General features: G+C 47.1%; 1 protein-coding gene across 33 annotated transcripts in view; it reads right to left on the bottom strand.

The window, feature by feature from the left end:
- TCF7L2 (transcription factor 7 like 2) overlaps window positions 1-23,321 on the bottom strand; it is a 197,851-nt gene that overhangs the window by 118,364 nt on the left and 56,166 nt on the right. For all 33 annotated transcript variants that reach the window (XM_033421014.2, XM_033421021.2, XM_033421018.2 and 30 more), the window contains one exon: window positions 2,537-2,638. In XM_033421014.2, the coding sequence (XP_033276905.1) occupies window positions 2,537-2,638 (102 nt within the window). The remainder of the gene's footprint in view (window positions 1-2,536; window positions 2,639-23,321) is intronic.

The following is a 23,321-nucleotide window of genomic DNA, read 5'->3' as shown; positions in this document are numbered from 1 at the left end:
CTGCAGAAATGTACAATTACAGGGCTGACTCATATAACCAAAGACACCATTCAGTTGCCACAAGCGTTAAGTGTTTCACGAATTCAGTTTCCTTTTTGTCCAAGTTCATGGTTTCCCCTCCAGCTCCCAGAGTCCACCCTCCACCACCACCCCATAACCTCTGTGCAGTGCCACTCCCCAGGTCCCCAGGAACAGAGCAGAATGCACAGAAGATGGGATTACAGCTGCCCGCTGTGGCTCCTTTGGACAAGGGTCTCCATCAGAACGTTGGTGTAGGCTCCACAGTGGTTGCTATGGTCAGCATGTCTCCCCATCAACAGCAGAGGAAAAGGGAACCCAAGTCCCTTCACTACGCCCCCTGCCAAAATCCACATGGGCTCTGGAAAAATGTTTCACCAACTCCCTGATCGGTAATTTATACACGAGAAAACAAAGTGCTTAAGGCCTAAGTTGCGGCAACTGCCCTTATGGGATCGGGGAGGGGGGGGGCGCCCCGGTTGGGGCGGCAGTCATCTACCTCTCTCCAAATGGACAAACCCCATTCCTGAGCGGGGGGAGCGGGTAACGCTTGCCAGCCTAGAGGTGGCTCACCTCCAGGCCACACCCAAGAGGGGCTGCGGCCACTCGGAACCACTTCTAAGAATTGCATCTTCTCCCCAGACTCGAGAGAGAAAAAGCCTCCAAGAGATTTTGAAGATATTGTCCCTTCCCTGTGCCTCCAAAAACAAGAAAAAGAAAAACAAAAAAAAAACCCATGTGGGCGAGTCCTGCCCAGCATTTCCAAAAGCAGAAAAATAAATTTCAAACCTAGACCCCCCATTGGGAAATTCAGGGAGGCAGGAAAAGTGAAACAGACCGGCTTCCTTATTGTCCCCTCAAGGACTTGTAAACCAATCTTTGTGTATTGTTAAAATATTTTTTTACATGGCATTCATTTTTCTGGGAGAAACCTGCATGAGAACCCCAAGTCAACAACTTCTTTATGCCTATGACACTGTCCCTAATAATGAGCCAATTTAGAGTAAGTAAAACAGAACCAGCCACGGAAAGTTACTTTCAACTCCCTTAGGAGGACACAGTAAAAGAGAGCAGAGAACTGGGCCCAGTTCCCGTTTTCTGGCCGCTAACTCAGCGTGTGACATTGGGCAATTCACTTAAGGCATCTCTGGACCCGTTTCCTTTTCTGAGAGCAGGTAGGGCCTAGCTTATCTAAAGTTACTTTCCAGCCCTGAAACCTCAGCATTATAAGAGCATGTGTAATTATGAGCATCTGTTTTATTGTGGGGTTGAAGGAAGAAGCTTCCGGAAAATGTCAACCTTCTTTCTACATGCCTCATTTATAATATAAGGATGCGTAAGAACTTTTCACAAATGATGACTCAAAGAAGTGGTTTTATGGAAATAAATTATTTTGTGATCTATACACAAACATACATATATACTTAATATTCATATAACAGAGGCAAAATTCATTAAATAATATATACTCAATTATAGCAAGCTACAAAATAAGGAGGCAGTTAGCCTGAAACTTGACACAATGTATCTTAAGATTTTTCTACTTAAAATTATTTTGCCATTTTTAGAAATTAAAAGTAACACAGAGGCAAAATATATTAATGGATAACATTTTGTGATACTTAAATGAAAAACACATGAATTGTTTTGTGCTTTGCATAATTCTACCTGTCACGGATTCATTATAAAAATGTCTTCCATTAATTACTTCAAAAGTATGAAGTCCAACTCATGATATAAATATACAGAAGAGAATATTCTAATAAGGGTGAGCTATCTTCTCAAGAGGTTAATTTATAAGTTCCACTTTCAGAGCCTACAAAATCCTAAGAAAGTGCATTAAAAATACATGTAGACATACACTTTATGTTGTTGTCTCTTAGTAGTACAAACAAATGTTTTCTGTGTGAAACCCACACGCTTTCAAAGCCATGGATGTACAGATTAAATTTAAGCCTTTCCAAGTTCATTTGTACTCTATGTTTACAATCAATCAGCCCAGATGAAAATTTTCTGATGTCAGTCTAGATTGTTCCTTTCCAATAATTAGGATAAATTGGTGAGTGTTTTGCTTGGGCCGGTGGGAGGAGGTGCAGGGGGTATGACTGGAAAGTCAAATCCAGGCTTTCCCTTTTGAGTTGCCTAATTCTCTGCTCTGCAACTCACCTCCCCTAAATGACTTTTTCAGGAAAGATTTGGGGTATTATATTTTTGTAATTGCTTTAATACCATTTCCAGTCTTCCCCACACCATGGGGATTGTGCCCTATTAACTGGAATCCACAAAGCTAGATTCTAACCCAATACTAGGAGAAAAGGGTGGTGGGAACATTTCCAGCTAGATACCAAGGTCCAATAGCAGAAAACAAGTACCTTCTAGATATAAACCATATCCAAGAATATGCCCCAAAAAACTATTTTTAAAGAAAGAAAAACTGATACACAAGGCCTGTTATCAACAAAAGAGCATTTTGCCTCCCCACAATGAAGGAAGCAAATGCCTCTGTGAGATCACTTACAACGATGTGCGCCGGCGACGGAGAACGGGCATCCTTGAGGGCTTGTCTGCTCTGCAGGGTCCCCGCCTGGACATCAAGCAGTGGCCATTTCATCTGAAGATACTGGAGGGAGCAAACAAAAAGAACGTGGAAAATGAATTTAGAAAAGAAATGCAAAACAGCTACCATGACACATGGATCAGAAACTGCAAAACTTAGAAGCGTGCAGATAACGACGCCAAAAAAACTTGAAAGCATGCAAGTGACAGCAACATCAATGACAACAGAAAAATCATGCAACACCGACAGGTTCTGCCTCAGAGTTCACGTTCAACAGGTACAAGCATAGAACATCAGTATCATTAGCAATTAGTTTTGTCTTTACATTCAAACTACAGGGTGGCCTCAAATAAAATGATGCCATTAATACTACTCATTTGGAGAAGAGCAGTGGGGAGGGGGGAGAGAGAAGAAGAGACAGGACACATCTCTTCCGAAGGAATAAAGCAAATGGAGCCGCAAGCCAGAGGTGCCCTGGGAGACCAATTCCGAATCTGCTCTTTCAACAACCTTCATTTCTAAGATGCCATCATCCTTCACTTTCAAGAAAGCTCAGTATATACGTGCAGCTGTCCTTTACTAGAAGCTACCTGAGTAAGGTGAGGATGGAATTCCTCATCCAACCCCAAAGCTTATAAAACAAAAATATTTCATTGTTAAGAGAGGCACAGACAGGGCACGATGCAATTTCTACACTCTTCTCAAAAGGCCAAAGAAATTCTTAACACGCAGGTTTACCACAGAGAGAAAAATAAAGGTATATGCCAAATGGGTCCTTCTCTACCCTTCTCCGAGGTAGAAAATGAACACGTGGCACAAGAGCAAGAGCTACTTCTGTCCAAAGTGATACCTCAGCTTTCAGAGAACAATCAATTGATCCAGCTGCGCATCGCGCAGATCGGGGAATCTGAGGGAAGGCGGCCCCGTCCGGTCACAGAGATATTTAGCACGTGTATAAGCAACTCCCAGATTTTGACTTCTGTTGGTGCCATTACACCAGTTTCATTTCACAACCAAACAAAACTTAGACACGATGCTAAGATTTTAACAAGGACACATCAGCACTAGCCTTTGTACCTCCAAAGGCCGACTGATGAAGGCGCCATCTTGATCTTTCCGCGGCTGGTTTTATTACTAATTCTACAAAAAACTTACTTGAGGAACATGGATTAAAGCTTGCCTCATGCACAGCCTTCTTGTGAAGCATCATGGAAAGACAAAGATCTGTTCCTTCAGAGAACCTAGGCACACGTGAGGGGGCCAACTCACCACAGGTAAGTCAAGACAGAATGTGGTGAAGCTCTGACAGAGACTCAGGGAACGTGCCCAGGGAAGGCCTGGAGAGAAGGTGGCATTTCTGAGAAAAGAGACTGAGGAAGGCTGCACAGAGTAGGTCTTGTCAAGTCAGAAGGATTCAGACAGAAAGAAAAAGGATGGCAAAGGGCAGTCCGGAAAGAAAGAAGGGTTTGCTCCACCCCCAAATGAAATGAAGAGCTAAAACCATCCACAAGCTTTTTTCCATGGGTTCCTCCAAGACACGACTGTTCCGGCAAATTAAAACCAAACTTGGTGATACCTAAAGCTGGAAGACCTGACGCACGAGCCGCCTGCCAAACTGCACGGCTGTTTTTCCCAACCTAGATCTAGACGGGGTTGGAGCGACTTCTGCCACTCCAGAACTTTTACCTAGAAGCCTCCTGTGGTGAAGAAACCTGGTTACGAGTTCTGGTAACTCACCACAAGACCTTCCAATTTCTCACCTCTAAACTGAAGGAGTTGTCCTAGCTGTGAAGGGGATGGGTGAGGGGCACCAAGGGACTTGTAGGATTCTGGGACCCCAGACAGGAAATGTCAGCAGACACCCCCCAGTGACCCTTTTAATCAAACTATTTCCAAATATTTGTCCGGAAGCAACAGCATCCCAAATTAAGAGACACTGAAGTAAATGTTTCCATGGTGTCCCTCAGCCCTATAACCCGAGCCAGCGGGGCTATGGGAGTCTAGTCTGCCCTGTCTCACCCTTACTTCTTCCCATTCTCACTCGCCACATAAACATATGGGCCTCATTGGTCAAAACCACTCAATAGGGTCATTTCCTTGAGGCCAACCAAAATGGACGCCCGCCAACACTCACCTCTTCATCACATGAAAACCTGTGAAGAAACATGGCAAGCTGAGTCGCCACACACCTACACCTCCCTCTGCCCTCAGTGGTGAGGGTTGGATTCATGGACAAGTTTTTGTCTTTGGCCATCTGCAAAACTGATTTGATTGTCTCCAAATACCAGCTCCCCAGAATGAGGAGATTCAGGCTTTGTTGAAAGCGACAGGCCTGCCCTGCGGACCCCACCCAAAAATGATCATACCCATAATGCAATATTAATGCGGAGACTTATAATTCCTACTTTACATAAAAGCTTCATTGTGCGCCCCAGCCAATCTCCGCAGGCTACCTGCACCACATACTTTTATGAGCCTACATTTCAGCACTCCGGGCCTACAATACACATAATTTTCAATTATGTTAGGGCAGCCCAGGATCACTGCCTATATAACATTACTGGTTGGAGGAAATGAGACTCGGCCCTGCTGCCCAGAGAGAGCTAACCAAATCCAGATGGTGGGGAAGACGGCCCCCGCCCGGCCGACTCACAGCGACCCTGCAGTGACAGCCTCAACCTCTCTGTCCCACTGCAACTCGATCCCACAGAACCAATGGGTCCCCGCAAATCTGTGCCCGTCCCTTGGGCCTTGGTTGGCACTCAAGCTGACGAGGTTCCTTTTGGGGAAAGAAGTATTAGGCCAGGATTTTTTAAAGGAAGTTATTAACCTCCTGCAAAAGTGATGGGTTTCCCAGGTTCCTTCATCTTCTACAATTGGTCCTTATTAATAGGGAAAATAAATAAATAAAGGGAAGAAAAAGGAAATTAGGTACTATTACAGCCCAGAGGAAAATCTTTTCCTTCCTGGAGACGTTTAGCAGCAGGAAATTCTCTTCTGTTGGGTCCTAAAGGAAGACCTGAAGGAGGGGCATCTCGGATTAATGAAAGGGCTGAATCGCCACGCCACATTTTCCCAACAGTTCAACTTCAGTTTTATATCCTTTTGGGGAAGGGAAAAAAAAAGTTCCCACCATCCCACTATAAAAGCAACACCGGGCTCCAGGCTCCCTTCCCTTTAGGCTGCTCAACGTGGAAATTATGAATTGCCTACAAAAACATTAAACTTTTCAACAAACTGCAATCAAATGGGGCTGTGGGAATTCCTGCATTGAAAACTGTTGAAATGGAGTCTACTCAAATTTCATTTGTAAAAATAAATAAATAAGTAAATAGGGTCATCTTGGCTTAAGCATTTCATCCTTTGTTTCATAATAATGTTCTGCTGAAGGACCACTAGGGTTCCCCCCGCCCCAGTCATATTTTATGACATATCTCAGGAAGCTTAAGTTAAGCTTTGGACCTGTGGGCAAAGTCTTCAATATATACACCACCAATGGCCTGAAATGAATCAAGGTGGTTTAAAGGCCTGTTGAATTGTCAGCAAAAAAGAAGGTATGTAGCTCTAATTTCTCCTACTCCACCTTCCCCAATAAAAAAGGAAAAGGAAAGGCAAATGGGGAGGGTCTTCCAAGTCAGAAGCCCCCTCCAAGATCTATGTTCCTGGTGATCAGCAGGTACTCAAGTGGGCCTGACAGGACCTGCTCCCCCAAAGGCATCCGCATCTCCATGAGTCCCATTTCCGTGACAAGGATAGCGAGGAGGGGCTGCTGGGAGGTCTTTGTACAAATGCATTATCTAAACACACAGGACAACTCAAAGAACAACAACGATGATGCTAATGAAGTTGCCGGGAAACCCCACATCCTTGATACACCACCAAGGCAGCTTCCCGGTACTTGCTTTCATTCACTCCCTTCCATAGATGGACGGGCACATGGAGACCACCCCCTTATTTGTTCGGAGCAGGGTTGGCAAACTTTTTCTGTAAAGAGCCTGATAGTAAATAATCTTAAGCTTTGTAGCCCACACCATCTCTGTCCCAACTACTCAACTCTGCTGTTCTAACACAAAAGCCACCACAGGCAATACACGTATGCATTATGTCATGGCTGTGTTCCAAAAACTTTATTTACAGATGCTGATATGTGAACGTCCTATGATTTTCCTGGGTCAGAAAATATGTATTCCCCTCTTGATTTTTTTTTTTTGCGGCACGCGGGCCTCTCACTGTTGTGGCCTCTCCTGTTGCGTCCGGACGCGCAGGCTCAGCAGCCATGGCTCACGGGCTTAGTTGCTCCGCAGCATGTGGGATCTTCCTGGACCGGGGCACGAACCCATCTCCCCTGCATCGGCAGGCGGACTCTCAACCACTGTGCCACCAGGGAACCCCCCCGCCCTTGACTGATTTTTTTAGCCATTTAAAAATAATGAAGGGGCTTCCCTGGTGGCGCAGTAGTTGGGAGTCTGCCTGCCAATGCGGGGTACGTGGGTTCGAACCCTGGTCCAGGAAGATCCCACATGCCGCGGAGCAACTAAGCCCGTGTGCCACAACTACTGAGCCTGCGCTCTAGAGCCCGCGAGCCACAACTACTGAGCCGCGTGCCACAACTACTGAAGCCTGCGTGCCTAGAGCCCGTGCTCTGCAACAAGAGAAGCCACCGCAGTGAGAAGCCCGCGCACTGCAATGAAGAGTAGCCCCTGCTCGCCGTGGCTGGAGGGGGCCCATGAGCAGCGGTGAAGACCCTGTGCAGCCACAAATAAATAAATAAATTTATTTAAAAATAATACTAATAATGAAAACTGTTCTCAGCTCACAGGCTGTACAAAAACTGGTGGCAGGCGGGACAGCTTTGACCCGTGGGCCACAATTTGCCATCCCTGGCTTAGGGACTGAATGTGTAGATACCTGAATCATGTCAGACAGAACCCATTCCTTCACTGGGTCTTAAATCCAGACAGCCACACACCATCATATAGAAAAGCATGTTCACTGGCCCAAAAGCAACCTTTTGGATGGAATTGTCATTGGCAGACTCAAGTTTGAGGGCAAAAGCTTGGAAAAGAATCTGAGCTCTCTGGCTGTGACTCCCAGTCACAAGGTCTAACCACTGTACCACAGTCTCAACGGAAATAACCATTCCTTCTTCCAAAATGGAAGTTTGAAAATCCCTGAGCAATTCTGGCTGGAAAAGGTTCGCATGTCCAGAAGTTCTCATCCACTTCCCAGGAGACACTAGCAACGCATCCCATGTCAGGGAGTCACCACAGAAGAGCATCAGGCAGGGGGCTTCCCTGGTGGTGCAATGGTTAAAAATCCACCTGCCAATGCGGAGGGCACGGGTTCGAGCCCTGGCCCGGGAAGATCCCACATGCCGTGGAGCAACTAAGCCCATGCGCCACAACTACTGAGCCTGAGCTCTACAGCCCGCGAGCCACAACTACTGAAGCCCGCGTGCCACAACTACTGAAGTCCGTGCCTAGAGCCCATGCTCCACAACAAAAGAAGCCACTGCAATGAGAAGCCCGTGCACCACAACGCAGAGTAGCCCCCGCTCGCCGCAACTAGAGAAAGCCCGCACGCAGCAGTGAAGACCCAACGCAGCCAAAAATAAAAATAAATAAATTTATTTTAAAAAAAGAAGAGCATCGGGCAGAAATTCCGCAGGTCAGGGGTGACGAGCCCTGGATGCTTTGGGATCAACTTTGCAGGTTCAGAAGCTCCTCTCTTTTTTCTTTTTTTTTTTTTGCCATACGCGGGCCTCTCACTGTTGTGGCCTCTCCCGTTGCGGAGCACAGGCTCCAGACGTGCAGGCTCAGCGGCCATGGCTCACGGGCCCAGCTGCTCCGCGGCATGTGGGATCTTCCCGGACCGGGGCACGAACCCGTGTCCCCTGCATCGGCAGGTGGACTCTCAACCACTGCGCCACAAGGGAAGCCCACAGAAGCTCCTCTCTTGCAGAAGTCCGTCACACATCACATCGTTGGAATTAAGTCCACACTGTGCCAACCCTGTTTGCCACCAACAGATGGCATTAGCCCCCGGCTTGGGCAAAATGCAGGGTTCAGGGTGGGAAAGGGGGCACCGTGGGGCCTGAACAGACTGTTCAATGGAGATTAAACCAGTCTCTTCTGGAAAACAGCCCCATGGAAAGCGTATCACCCAGAAAAGGGCCGATTTTTAAACTTTGAAGGCCTTGCTCCCCTTCCCAGCCTGATATGCATTCTTTACCTAAACACAGAAACGCCTACAAAACATCCTCTTCAATCCAAGCTATTTCTCAGTAGGGGTGCTTTTTCCTAGGAAAATCCATTTTACAAGAATTCAAATTAATTGGAAACCATCCTCATGGTAGATTTGGACCACAAGGGCTTCCTAACTCACTAGTGCCAGAAAGCGGTACAAGCTGTGTTTCTTATAAAATGGAAAGTAAATACTCTGCCTAAACACCCCACACTGAGAGTACTGCCAGCCACGGCCTATCACGTCCAAATGCATTCATCCTTCCTCCCTTGCAATGTAACTTGCTCCCACCTTCCCCCCGGCAGGCTCATCATGGACCAGGCCAACTCTACTACAAAACTTTACTCTGGAAGGGGTAGAACCATGCTTAAGTTCACATCACTGAACTTGACAAAAGAAAAGGCTACCAGCAGCCCCTCATCCTAAGAGGAAAATAGGAAAACTTAGTAAGTGAGACAACAGGAAGCCAAATATTCACACTGACGGCACATACACACTTTCTTCAGGAGCTCGTACTATGAGGCTCACCTCTAATACACATCTACACACTTAGGTCTGCTAAAGAACAGGCTTGCTGTCACTTTCTAAGCCTTTTTCATTTCTCAGAACTGGAAGATGGAAAATCCAGCCCATCTTCTATCAATAAATAATATGCCCTGGAGATCAGGGACCCCCAATTTACCCAGCATGGTTGAAATATAAGAAGCTGTGATTAATTTAATACTCTAAAACATACAGGTACCAACAGGTTTCCAAAAGTCAGCAGTGATCACATATACCAAATAGCATAAACTCTGTGAAACCATTTCAGAAGCCTCCAGAATCCTGCAGGATCATCAGGGGCCACAATTATAAAACTCGTTTGATCAATTTTCCTACAGATGCAGAGGGTATAGGAGATTAGGCTGCTTTGTCCTAGGTTAAAACATAGTTCAGTAATTCCTTCTTTTGAAAATCCACTGAGAACCTAAGATAGAGGTTCTGCTTAAAGAGGCATTATTTGCCTATGAAGCATGACTGCACAGAAGAAGAAAATTCAGGAACATGTGGTTTCTGCTGCTTGGGATTTAGCATAAGTGAGGATATACTCTAGTTACCTAGGAAAAGAAAAGCAAAGACCTCAGAAGGCTCTCGCTCCCCCTCCCTCAATGAAACCAACATAATAGGAACTTTGAAACGTTCCCCTTAAAGTCACTACCCCATTTCTCAACATAAAAAGAATACGGGGAAAAGGGCAAGGAGGCGGGGAGGGAAGGGGCGATCAAGGCATCTGTGCAAAACAACAATTTAACAGCTTTTTTATCCTCTATCTCTATGGGTTGGTTGTTATAAGATTTTTTTTAATTGAAGTATAGTTGATTTACAATGTTGTGTTAGTTTCTGATGTATAGCAAAGTGATTCTGTTATGTGTGTGTGTGTGTATATGTATATATTCTTTTTCAGATTGTTTTCCATTATAGGTTATTACAAGATATTGAATATAGTTCCCTGTGCCATATAGTAGGTCCTTGCTGTTTATTTGTTTTATACATAGTAATGCATATCTGTTAATCCCAAACTCCTAATTTATCCCTCGCCCTCCTTTCCCCTTTGATAACCATAAGTTTGTTTTCTATGTCTGAGTCTATTTCTGTTTGGTAAATAAGTTCATTTGTATCATTTTTTAGATTCCACATGTAAGTGATGTCATGCGCTATGTGCCTTTCTCTGTCTGACTAACTTCACTTAGCGCGATCATCTCTAGGTTTGTAAGATTTTTAAATGAAACCCTTACAGTTAACCTTTTTGCTCTTAATCATAATAACTAAAGGGTCCTGATAGTATCACTTCACATTCAGAGAGTATTTACAGTTCATAATCACTTCCACAACAAGCCTACAAAGTAAACAGTCAGGCAGGTACAACCAACATTTGACAAGGAGGGCACTAGGGCCAGCACGGCAGCCCCAGCCCGCCTGAGGTCCCCGGGTCAGCTGGCAGCCCCACGGTGCACAGGGCTCCAGGTCACCAGCATGTTTCAACCTCATCCTGACGTAATTTACAACTCCCCTCCACCTTCCTTGGGTTTCTTATCAACTAACTGTGAGGCATCCTCACCTGAATTCTAACCAGGGATCAGTGTCTCAAAGGGCATGGCTAAGGGAACGCCTCACAGTGTCCCCAAAGGGATCCTTTTCCATCATCTACCATCTCTCTTCTCCCCCCACAGGTCACTGGGCAAACATTCAACTATTTTCCTCCAAGGCCACCAGAAAATTATTTCTACCAGAGCTCCCGAGGACAGTAAGGTAGTAAGGGAGAAACAAAGCAACACAAACAAATAACAAACGAAGAAACGAACAAAATCCAATAACCAAAACTTGGGACTCACTGTTTTCTTTACCTGGCCAACTATTCAACACCCAGGTCCCTGAGATATTTTTGCATTCGCCAGGTCAGTGGTTTTGCAGGAAGGTTATGGGATAGCAGCTCATGGAAGCACAAGCTGTGAAGTTTGTCACTTGGCCCTTCCTCTCGAACCCGGATGGGGCCCCTTAGACTGGGGCAAGGCCTTCCTTCCGCTCTCCAGATAAAGTCAATCTGAAAATGATGACTGACTGTGTGCTCCTGGGAGTAGCACATTGGGAGAAAGGGTCTGGAAACCTACTTTCCAGGCCCAGCTCTGCTGCTAGCTGGGTAATTGCTTTGATTTCACTTCTTCGCTGGGCAACCTCTTCCCCACTCTGGGCCTAAGTCTACAGTAGGAAATTGGGAACATGACCTCAAAAACCCCCTCTGCTCTAACACATGAATTCCTGCAGCATTTACAAAGCATATGCTCAGTATCCAGTGTGGACTACATATTCTGAGGCCTAGAAAAGTCATCTAGGACCCAGCCAGTAAGACAGTAAGCTAATGAGTGGTACACAGACCACCACAAGAGAGATAAGAGAAACATCGTGAAAAAAGATTTAGTTCCTGACCGTGACATGGTCCCAGGCTCCCAAACCACACTGGTTTGTTTAGAAAGAGACTTTTCTCCTGACCCACTGCACACCTGCTTAATCAAACTATCTGGGACGGGGCCCAGCGGTCTGTATTGTCTTTTTCCCAACTTGCCAGGTGACTCTGATGATCAGTCATTAGCATAAATGATCAGTGCGGGGGCAGCAGCAATAAAGAGTCCCTTGAGCATATATGCAGAGTCCACCTTCCCTTCTCAAAGGCTCTTTCAAACCTCTAAATTGATGGTCACATTCTTTTTTAAGTGGTCAATGCAGATAATCTCCAAACCCATTTTAAAAGAGGAGAAAGTGAGGCAGATAGAAATTAAGTCACTTAGCCATGCAGTTACTAGGGATTCTGAACCAGAATGTAGAGTTTTGGTATTTTCAGGCCAGAACTGAGTGGAACGGGCAATGGGTGTCCCCCAGAAGAGGGCAGAGAAGATGCACAGGAAGGGAAAGTGTGCAGCCACCACCCCTACACAGAGAGCCAGCAGGAAACCAGCCTTAGAGACAGGGTGTCCCCCTGTCGCGACCAAAAGCGCCCCCCACTCGCCATCTCACACTCTTCAGGCAGCTTCAAGATTGAGTTCCCCAAAGAAAGGCTGTGAATTCCAAGAAACGTCAGCCCTGCTGTAAACACCCAAGTCTCTGAGCCATGCCTAGTGGACATGAAGCCACTAGAAGAAAGGAGAGGAGGAGCCCTGGTCCCCCCGCCTTGCTCAAGCAGGTCGCCTGGTCCCCAGCCTCCAGGCAGGGCAGCCCCAGCTCGTTCCCCACGGCCGCCCCAACGGTGGCTGACAAACAATGAAGGCTCACATGCCAATGTAGGGACTTCACATTAAGAGACAAACCAGAGACAACCCAACTTTAGGCGGAGAAACGTTTACAATCGTCTCATTTTCAAGTCAAACTTGTGGTCACCACATTTTTTCTTACTGCTTCTTATAAAAAGGTCCAGTACAGTCCAGTTAATTGGAATGTTTTGGTTGCCACCTGCTCCCCTACAAGCATGGTGAGGTGGATACGCGCACCTCAAGACCAGGAGAAGAAGTTGGAATTCCTGGAGCGGCTCAGGGTCCAAGTGTGGGCATCAAGGGAGCTCAGAATATGGAGAGATAAGGGCACACCAAGTCTCAACCGATGGATGGATAAACAAAATGCGGTGTCGCCATGCAAGGGAATATTAACTTGGCAATAAAAACGAATGAATACTGCCACGTGGATGACCCTGGAAAATATGCTAACTTAAAGAAGGCAGACAGACAAGGTCACACATGGTATGATTCCTTCTGTATGAAATATCCGGAGTAGGCAAACCCATAGGGACAGAGAGTAAATTAGTGACTGGCGGGCAGTACAGGGATGGAGGATTAGGGGGCGACCACTAGTGGGTACAGCGTTTCTTTCTGGGGTGATGAGAATGTCCTGATGATGTCTGCACAGCCTTATGAATATACTAAAAACCCACTGAATTGTATACTTTAAATGAGTAAGTTTTACGGTATGTGAATTAGATCTGTTTTTAAATGAATTACAAAAAAAAAAAGTCACTTGATGGTTTTCACACTCATTTCAGAGACAAGTGGGGTAGGAGAGGACAGACACGTATACACAGACCCCACCCATAATGCCTAAGGAGGAAGCAAAAAACAGGTGAACCTCTTCTTTTCCTAAAAGAAGCAAACATTCCAAAGTTTCTTGAGAAACAATTTCCAAATGTGATTTTGGCTGGCGTTGGATCTTGGGGAAGGAATGTTACCATGGCAGGTGAACAAGACTTCGTGAGAAACGTAAAGAGCGTGGGATACCCTGGATTAGAACTGCCGGTTAAGAGCATGGGACTGAGGAACAGAAGTGTGTGCTAACTGTTTCAAGGCCCGAGGCTAAAAACAAATAGAGCAGAGCAGATGAGTCAACAGAACCACAGGGAGTTCAGAGACCTGAACGCTACAGTCCATCCTCCACTGTCCTGTGACCTGGGGCAGGTCAGGGTGGCTCTGCACCTCAGTTTCTCCATCCAAAAAATGGGCATGGAATTGCTTGTCTAAAATCTCCTGACCGACCTCTCCACCACCCTTCCGAACTCAAAGGATAAATGGTATAAATGAAGTAAGGGAAAAGAATTACATAAGATTAAAGAGACTTAAGATTTGCTATTTTTTCCTCCAACTGCACCGAGGATTTAAAAGCCAGAAGAGTTACAGGTCTACCAGGTAAACTGTTAGAGACGTAGCCAATCAGATGACCTCTGAGAGGTACGAAGCCAGAGAGTAACAGGGTCCTGACGACCCGGAAGGGTTATTTTAAATGCATGCATGATCCGATCTCAGCAGATATTAAAATCAAGAACGCAAAAAAATTCCTTCCTTTCTCCACGGCCGGGAGCTCTCGAGACTTGGATTTTTCTGATATAGGGCCTCCTCCCTATTCTGTATTTCTTCCCCCCATTCCATGACAACGAGAGACAGCGGCAGTCTTGGCAACCAACAAGCAACCAATGAACGTGCTTTAGTCAAGTTCACGTAGGAACCAAATGCAAGACAGACCTCGGCTCCGGTCCTCAAACTCCAACTGAAACCGTGAAGCAGGCTGCGTTTCTTTTTTCTTTTTTTTCCCCCCTCCGGTCACATCTGAAAGAGTTCAGTGGCTCCAGCAAGGTCTCCCTGTCCGAATTTTTATTGTCCGATTCTAGCTGTGACAAGCATGTGGTGACGCTTCGTAATGTGACACCCAGGAAGCCAAAAGGTCAGGCAGCGGTGCTGGTTAATTTTGCTTGGGGAGGAACAAACCCCCGAGCCAGGGGGAAGATGTAGTGAGGCTGACCTTCTGGAGGCCCCCCGACCCCCCTGCACACAAGTCTCGCTGCCTCGGCCAGAAGCGGCCTGCCACTCAAGTATCATTTTGCTATAACAAATTACTCCTAACCCAGGATTACGGCTCTTTCCAAATCCCTCCTAGAGAGCAGGGAAATAAACATTCTCTCCCAGGACTCAGCCCCAGTCGTTTCTCCTGTTGGTAATCCTCGTCTCTATTTGCTGCTCCTACAAGCCCTCGTCTGGGAGGTCTTCGAGACCATTCCGGCCCACTCTCCTTTCAGACATGGGCTGAATGTCTCAATTGTCCATTAAGCACAGTAACAGATGAAGGCGGGCTTTCTGTCCGGAGGAGCCTCACACAATAGTTCCCTTTGCCCACACACTTCTCGTCTGCCGGCGGACTCCACTGGCTTAATCCCAGTCGCTCAAGGAAGTCCACACCCCACATTCCTTCCTCACGTTCCAGAGGGACGAGTGAGGACAGGTCGCCATCAAGGCGCTCTGCTCCAACTCCACAGCACTGCAGAGAAAGAAGCAGGGCTGCCCCCATGGGAGAGCATACCACTGGGGGGTAGGATCAATGGGGGGGGGGCGGGGAGAAAGATCTAGAAAGAAGAGGGAAGACAGCAGGCTGCAGGCAGGAGGAACTGCCTCTGACCCCAGCCTGTGGTTTCCTCTAATAAACTACCAGGAGATATTTCGAGCACAATCACCTCATTTGGGGAAGGAAATACAGTTCTGTCCACTTCCAAAGACTCCTGTGAGATACTGGGATACTCCGGGCACTTGGGACAGAGAAGGCTCTTTTGTGTTTTTAATTGTACGCAGCGAGAGACCAGAATATGCCAGGAAGCAAAGGGCAGAACAATGGATGTTACAATCAAAGTGGGTGATTTGAAGAGATAGGGATCTCGGGGTTATTTTACAGAGACTTTCTCCCTGGAGAGAGAGATCGGTTGACAGCGTACTCTCTGACACACTACGGGCTGGGAGAGAAACTTTCCAAAATAACCCAAAGGCACTGAAGAGACAGAAATACTCCCATCAAAAATCCAGACAACAGAGAAAGACAAATAAAATATCATATCACTTCTATGTGGAATCTTAAAAAAATGATACAAATGAACTTATTTACAAAACAGGAACAGCCCCACAGACTTGAAAATAAACTTAGGGTTACCAAAGGGGAAAAGTAGAGGGAGGGATAAATTAGGAGTTTGGGATTAACACCTACACACTACTATATATAAAATAGATCATCAACAAGGATCTACTGTACAGCACAGGGAACTCTACTCAATAATTTGTAATAACCTATTTGGGGAAAGAATCTGAAAAAGAATGGATGTACGTATATGCATAACTGAATCACTTTGCTGTACACCTGAAACTAACACAACATTGTAAATCAACTATACTCTAGTATAAAATAAAAATTAAATTTAACAATTTCCAGACAAGTCAAATTCCTGTTTCAAAAACAAAAAAAGGAATGCCAGGTAAAGAAACGGAGTTAGGTAACACAACTCATTCTGAATTGAGCGCCACATTCACCCTCCCATGTGTAAGCCCAAGCTGACCACCTCCCCTTGCTCAACAGGGCCACTGTGCCTCTCTAAACCAACTTGTTCTCTGCTTTTGTGGTTTTAGGCTTTAAAAGAACTTGGCTGGGGAAGGAGCAGTAACGATCTAAGCTACCACTTAGCTCATTAGTATGTCATCTGGACAGGCAAAATCAATTCCAACAGCATCAAGTTTGGTTATTCCCTCCCCCAAAGGTCTGCACTATTAATAGCAAGAAAGTTTCCCAGGCTTCAGTTTATTTGCAATCCCAACCAGCCCTGACCACGGAATCTGGCCATCTCCACTTCGAGAGCTCCCAGAAATCTGAGAGAAGGAACTTCAGGTCTCGGTCTTTTGACAGCAGCAAACATGCAGGAGGCAGGCTGAACTTAAAGATTTCAGGTCAAAGAGGGCTTGATCCCCAGAAAGGGCTGGCTACCTCTACCCATCTAACCAGTTCCTGTGCCCTCTCTTCCAGCCTGAGCTAACCCTGCGAACAGAGGTCACCACCTTATCTCCCCACTGTGGAGTCAGCTGACAGAAGCTTCTAGAAGCAGCAGCTTGGTTCAAAATAAACTTAAGGGCTTCCCTGGTGGCACAGTGGTTAAGAATCCGCCTGCTAATACAGGAGACACGGGTTCGAGCCCTGGTCCGGGAAGATCCCACGTGCCGCGGAGCAACTAAACCTGTGCGCCACAACTACTGAGCCTGCGCTCTAGAGCTCGCAAGCCACAACTACTTGAGCCCGCGTGCTACAACTACTGAAGCCCGAGTGCCTAGAGCCCGTGCTCCACAACAAAGAGTAGCCGCCGCTCCCGGCAACTAGAGAGAGCCCATGTGCAGCAATGAAGACCCAATGCAGCCAAAAATATTAATTAATTTAAAATTAAATTAAATTAAAAATAAATAAATAAACTTAAAACCTCACTAATTCAGACCAGCAGAATGTTAAGAGCACAGGCCCAGGAGCTGGAATGCCTGGGTTCAAATCCAGGATCTGCGGCTTAGTACTTCTAGGGCCTTGAACAAATGGCTTCACCTCTCTATGCCTCCTGACCCTTGCCTGCAAAGTGAAGATACCTCCCTCTCAGGACAGGTATGAGTGAGTGGTCGTGCACCACTACAGCTACACCCATTTGATGTATGAGACGGAAGGCCAATGGGGTTCATGCTCATGAAGCACGCGATCTGACTGCAGGGAGCAAAGAAGGAGAAAAGAGAAGCGTGCGCTTTGTGTAATAAACGCAGGAAGTCAACAGACAGAGAGGCTGGTCGAGTGGGCTGCCTGATGAACAGACCGGCTGATAATGGCACGCCATTACTGTCCACACGCCAACGGGAAAGTAAGAAATGGTTCACTCGGGGGGCTTCCCTGGTGGCGCAGTGGTTGGGAGTCCGCCTGCCGATGCAGGGGACGCGGGTTCGTGCCCCGGTCCGGGAAGATCCCACATGCCGCGGAGCGGCTGGGCCCGTGAGCCATGGCTGCTGAGCCTGCGCGTCCGGAGCCTGTGCTCCGCAACGGGAGAGGCCTCAACAGTGAGAGGCCCACGTACCACAAAAGAAAAAAAAAGAAAAAGAAATGGTTCACTCGAAGTATTTAAAACATATCCCTCTTCCTGTCTTTACGTACCCTGGCGAAGGGCTCTGCCTTGAGCGTTCAACCCCAGCTGTCTAAATTTCCCCACGCCCCAAGGAGGGGAAGCCAAGTTCATGAGGTCCCTCCGTTCAAGTACAGGTGACTAACCAGTCGTCCCATCTGAAAGGCCTTCTGGAGTCCGCCCAACACGCTCTGCAGGCACGGGGCGGGGGAGGTGGGCACACAGCGAGTCACATGCTGCCGCAAATGGAGAGGAAAACACTAATGCAGCAAACTCTCCTGAATGACAGTCCATGCTACGCCCTGAATGCCCAAGTGCCCCGGGAACCTTGTTCTTGCCTCCCCGAAGTCCCCTTGCTCCCTTTCCTTCGGACCACTGAGCCCCCACTGGGTTCATCGAATCTACTACTGTGAGGACCTAAGGCAGCAAAACAGGGGTCACGGGGCCTGCATGCGCTCAGACCAAGTTCCCAGATCACATGCAGAGGCAGCTCGGACCGGGGTTCAAACCCCAGCTCCGTAACTCTGATCACTCACCAAAGTATGTATTGAGTGTGTAATACGTGCCAAGCGCTGACACTCCAAGAAATCAAGTTCTTTAAGAGAAGATACCAAAGCAAACCATCTAAAAGTAGGGGGAGCTCGGGTAAATGATTTCACCTCTCTGAGCGTTCGTTTTCTCATCTGTACAATGGGAATATACACAAAAGCCATCTCAGAGTTCTCGTAAGGATCATATGCTTGCCAGGGTGCCTGGCTTAGTAAATGCTATTCTATTATTAGCTAGCTATGATATTGTTATTAACATAATCAGTATCAGCGGAATAAAACGCCTGGAGCTATTGCACAATTCTAAACCATCCAGGAAAGTTAATCCCCAGGTATCATCTCATACTTAAAGGGAAAGGAACACTTAGCCTGAAGTAAAGCAAAGTGACCAAAAACATCCCTCGTGAACCAGCCTCTCCTCTCCAGATCACTCCCGCGCCATGCACCAGTACGTTCATTCCCAGCCTTCTGGTCAAGTGGAATTTTCCTCTGTTACTGTGTCTGGTCTCCTTCATGTCTGGTCTCCAACTAGGTACACCAAAGCTCAGCTGCAGGCCTCGTGTTCTAAGCCACTGCATCTCTTCCCTCCAACTGGCCCTCAAACTTAAAGAGATTTCTTAAATGTCTGCAACCCTAACAGAATTCTGATCCTTCCCTTTCACCCTCTGCAAACAGCAGACACACAAGGCACAAGTTGGCCCACAGAACAGGCGGTTGCAACGCACTAGGTCAGACTCAGCAGCAGCTGCTCCAGGGCTACCAAGAAACCACACGAACTCATCATCCAAGAGAGGTTTTACAATGTGCATACGAAAGAAAAATGGCAAAGAAAAAAAAATCTCGAAAAAAAAAACCTACAGCTTTTCTCCCTGGCCATGTCTTGATTTTTTTTCCTCCTCTTTCTTCAGAGATGTCGATAAGATTTAAAGCCTCACCTGTTAAAAACATTCTCTAAAGAAGGGGCAGACAGTGGGGAAAGGGAAATTTGAAGACCTCCCTGGTGCCCCTGGCTCGCCACCGTCAGGCAGAAAAACAAGAGTCAGCCATTGGCACCCTGGTTCAGTCCAAAGACCAGTGTGGGTTTCCTCCTGCACTGACCATGCACTCCGAGAATGGGCAGAGCAAACGTCAGGCTGTAAACAAGCCAAGTGAGATACGAAAATGCCCAGAACAAACACAGGTGGGTTGTCAAGTTTTGGGTGCAGTTTATAAAGAGTGGGAAGTCGGACCAATTCTAGTGCTGGAATCCCAGACCACCACCCAGTTCCTTAGAGACTTCAGGCAGGGCACCTCAGTTTCTCTGTCTATATAATGGGAGCTACAACAGCTCTTTCAAATCAGAGATGCTGCCACATCAAGACTCCAGGTAGTGGAACCCAGCACATGGTAAGTGCTCAAGGAATAAATGTCAGCTCCATGACCACCGTTATTAAGTTGACATTTGTCACATTTGGGGATTTTGGCAATCACGTCGGGAATGCTTTCTTCGTTGTTGTTATCATCCAACACTACAGTTTGTCATCAGAAATCTATTTCCTAGGAGGTAGAAACAAAAAGGGAAGCTGTGTGGTTGGAAAAATGAAAAGACAACAATACGCAGTAGAAGTCCTCTAATATTTGCGTTCTTCCTATAGGAAATGCCCTCTGCTAAGTCCTTTACCCATTTTTCAGATAAGTTTTCAGGAAACTGAGCTGGGAGACCGTAGGCAACCAGCCCAAGGTCACAGGACTTGGAAGTGAGGGTTACGAGGGCAGAAAACATATGTGTCTCTCTGTGCTCCTGTGTCCAGTGTGAACGGTCTCTTTAAGCCTCATTTAACATTCGACAAATATTTATTGATGCGGGAGCCGGGCATTATACTGGGTGCTAGAGACAGAAGAGAAAGATCTGCGGGGCCTAAGAGTCAGGTGACGTGGGTGTCAAGTCCCAGCTCTCACCCAACTTGTCATGTGACAGCGAGCAGAGATTTCAGCTCCCCCGACCCCCAGCTACTGTAAAATAATTTCCCCTCAACCACCTCCCTCACAGGGTGGATGCAAAGATTCCCCTAAACCGTCATGGAGCTGCTTGGCGGCTTCTAGCAGAGCTTCAGGATTCAGTCAAGATTGGTTCCCTTCCTTCTATCCCCACAACCCTGCCCGTCTCCCCAAACAAGCCCTGGTTAGTGTATCTATAAACTAAAGATAATAGTAAGGTATCTGAAAAGCACTTAGACTGTAAGACAGAATATCAGATATTATAAACACACAAGTTATTATTATTAGAGGAATGCACCAGCCTCTGCATCCAGTTGCCTCGCTGCCACGGGGAACTTGCAACTGGTACAGTCTCAGCAAAGCACCCTCCTATCAGGTAAAGCCAACGCAGTATCCCACCCTGGAGGGGAAAAGGGGAGGGAAGAGGGTGGGAAGAGGGAGGGGAGAGGGCAAGAGGGAGCTGATCTGTACAGGATGCTTGTACTTCCAGGCAGGAAAGAGGGGCACAAAGCACTAGTACCAGACTGGATCCACACGCAACGAGGGGGTAAAGTAGGGGGCGGCAGTTCTGCCGGCTTCCATGAGGACACCCGCTACCTTCTTTTCAGCTGGTTCCCATCAGCATGGCAGCTACTACATCTCGCTCTCAAGGCCTGTATCAATCAAAAAAGCACGCCAGGCCCCTACAGTAGGCCGGGCACGTTCTGGGTGACCGGAACCCTCAGGTGAGTGGTAAGGTGGCATCGCTGCCCCCAACCTCATTATCTTCAGGGCCAGAAGATTCATTTGTTAGACGAACACAATACACATAACTAACTTCTATAAAGCTCACCTAGGGCCACAGCACTTCCCAATATTTTAAGAGGCATCCATCCACTCACCACCTATTACTCCTGCTTTTAAAGAAGGGCAAAGGTGACATTTCAGCCTGTCGCTAGCTAGCTCGAAGGTTACAACAAAGAAACCAACAGAGCGCTTCTGGGTTGTCAAGTCTTTAACATAACGTCAACCTGCCTCCCCCGCCACGCTGTCCACAGTGATCCACAGGGAAACTGGCAGACAAATAAGGCAGGGGTTTCCTTTTCGTTAAGGGGCAGGTGTCAAGCCTGGCTGAAACCCACATGAAAAAATGCTGGCTGTCCGTGTGACCACGTGCACGCCTGACAAATCAATATATCCGAAACACTCATCTATTTACCACTTTGAAAAAGAAAAATCAGCCGCCTTTACTAATGCTTTTTCTCCAAGTAGCAGGATTACAGACCATTCTTTCTTGTCGCTTTGTGTTTTCTAACACATCAGTTTACTCCTAAAGAAAAAACTTTGAAGAAAATATATTTTCCAGTAAACTAGCAGATAGCCGTAACTTACGTAGGACACAAAAGGTGAAAGGGACCACCATGTCAGGTGACATTTAAACTGGTTATGTTTGTTGGGGTTGAGCCACTGCACACTTCTCCAAATGGACTCAAGGGCCTCTAAAACCACCAGTGGGCCCATCCAATAAACCAGAGACACAATCAGACATGGCTTCCCCTGGACCCTCCTGAGGACTTCTTCAAAGGTGCTTTGGTCACAGAGAGAACCCCCATTCTGGGTTTCACGCGCTCTGTCCCACTGGCCCCAGAAACCCACTCTCGCTCCTGTGTCGCATCTGGACGCGGCCCAGATTTCCACCATCACACCCATAACTTTACTCCACTTCCTCGTTCTCATGGCTGCCTTCCCAAGGTCACGTCTTCCTCACCTCTCTCTCCAGCTCCTAGCACTGCAGCTGGTGAATGCTAGGTGCTCAGGAAGCGTGCATTGAAAGAAACAAGACGCCTGGCTGTCCACCCCAGCAAGGCTCTCACAAAGGACTCGGGATAAAGCCTGCAGGGGTGGCTGAGTCTCTGGCCAGCCACCTTCCACCCATTCTCAATACCAACACATTGAGGACCTCGAGAAGACGCTCATCCCAGCCTTCCTAAAGCCTAAAGGACAGAAAGAATGCAGCAGAGAATAACAGGGCAACATACCCTAGAGAGGGAATTCCATCTCCTCCCACATCTTGAGAGGCTAATCTTTACTGAGCACCTGCTACGTGCCAGGCACTGGTCAAACGCTTTCCATAGCTCATGGAAGCTTCACAACCACTAATGTAATGATGTAAATGTATCTGTTTCCTCAGCAGTGATGGGAGACGGGCTGGGGGGCATGAATTAAATTACTCAATGCGGGCTTCCCTGGTGGCGCAGTGGTTGAGAGTCCGCCTGCCGATGCAGGGGACGCGGGTTTGTGCCCCGGTCTGGGAAGATCCCACATGCCGCGGAGCGGCTGGGCCCGTGAGCCATGGCCGCTGAGCCTGCACGTCCGGAGCCTGTGCTCCGCAATGGGAGAGGCTGCAACAGTGAGAGGCCCGTGTACCGCAAAAAAAAAAAAAAAAAAAAAAAAAATTACTCAATGCCTCTTAGAGACCAGCAGTTCCTCCATCACCCAGCACTGGGCCTACTCCATAATTACATGCTGATGGCTCCAATGCCACCTTACTCAGCTCTCTCCAGCCCTCTTTGCAAAAATTCTGGTTTGTAAAGAAGATGCATTTTCAAAGACTAAAGGTCTACACTGAACCTCTCTGGACCTCAATTTTCTCATTTGTAAAATGAACATAAACATACTATGTTTGCAAAGCTGCTGTGAAAAGTAAGTGAGACACAATGAATAGGCCCAGCAGGGGACTTAATAAAAATCTGGTTCCTCTGGTCATTTTTCTGAAAAATAAGGTGACCAGGACGGGAATGCTTGACTCCTCCAATAACTAGATGCTTTCTTAGGCGATGCTGCAAGGTGCATGCCCACCAAGGAGGGCGCTGGGTGGAAGGGAGAAAGTGCTCAGTGACCAGACAGGGTGTCTCTAGGTGGCCAGCCCTCTCCTCGGCTCAAATGCAAAGGGTCACATCCACCCCGATCCCCACCCCTCGCTCCCAGCCAGGCTCGGACCAAGAGCAGCAGGGTTCCCCCAAGAATTCCCATT

Source organism: Orcinus orca, chromosome 14 (assembly GCF_937001465.1).
Source record: "Orcinus orca chromosome 14, mOrcOrc1.1, whole genome shotgun sequence".
NCBI lineage: Eukaryota > Metazoa > Chordata > Mammalia > Artiodactyla > Delphinidae > Orcinus > Orcinus orca.
Note: the sequence above shows the minus strand (reverse complement) of the source record. Positions and strands in the feature narration are given on the sequence as shown.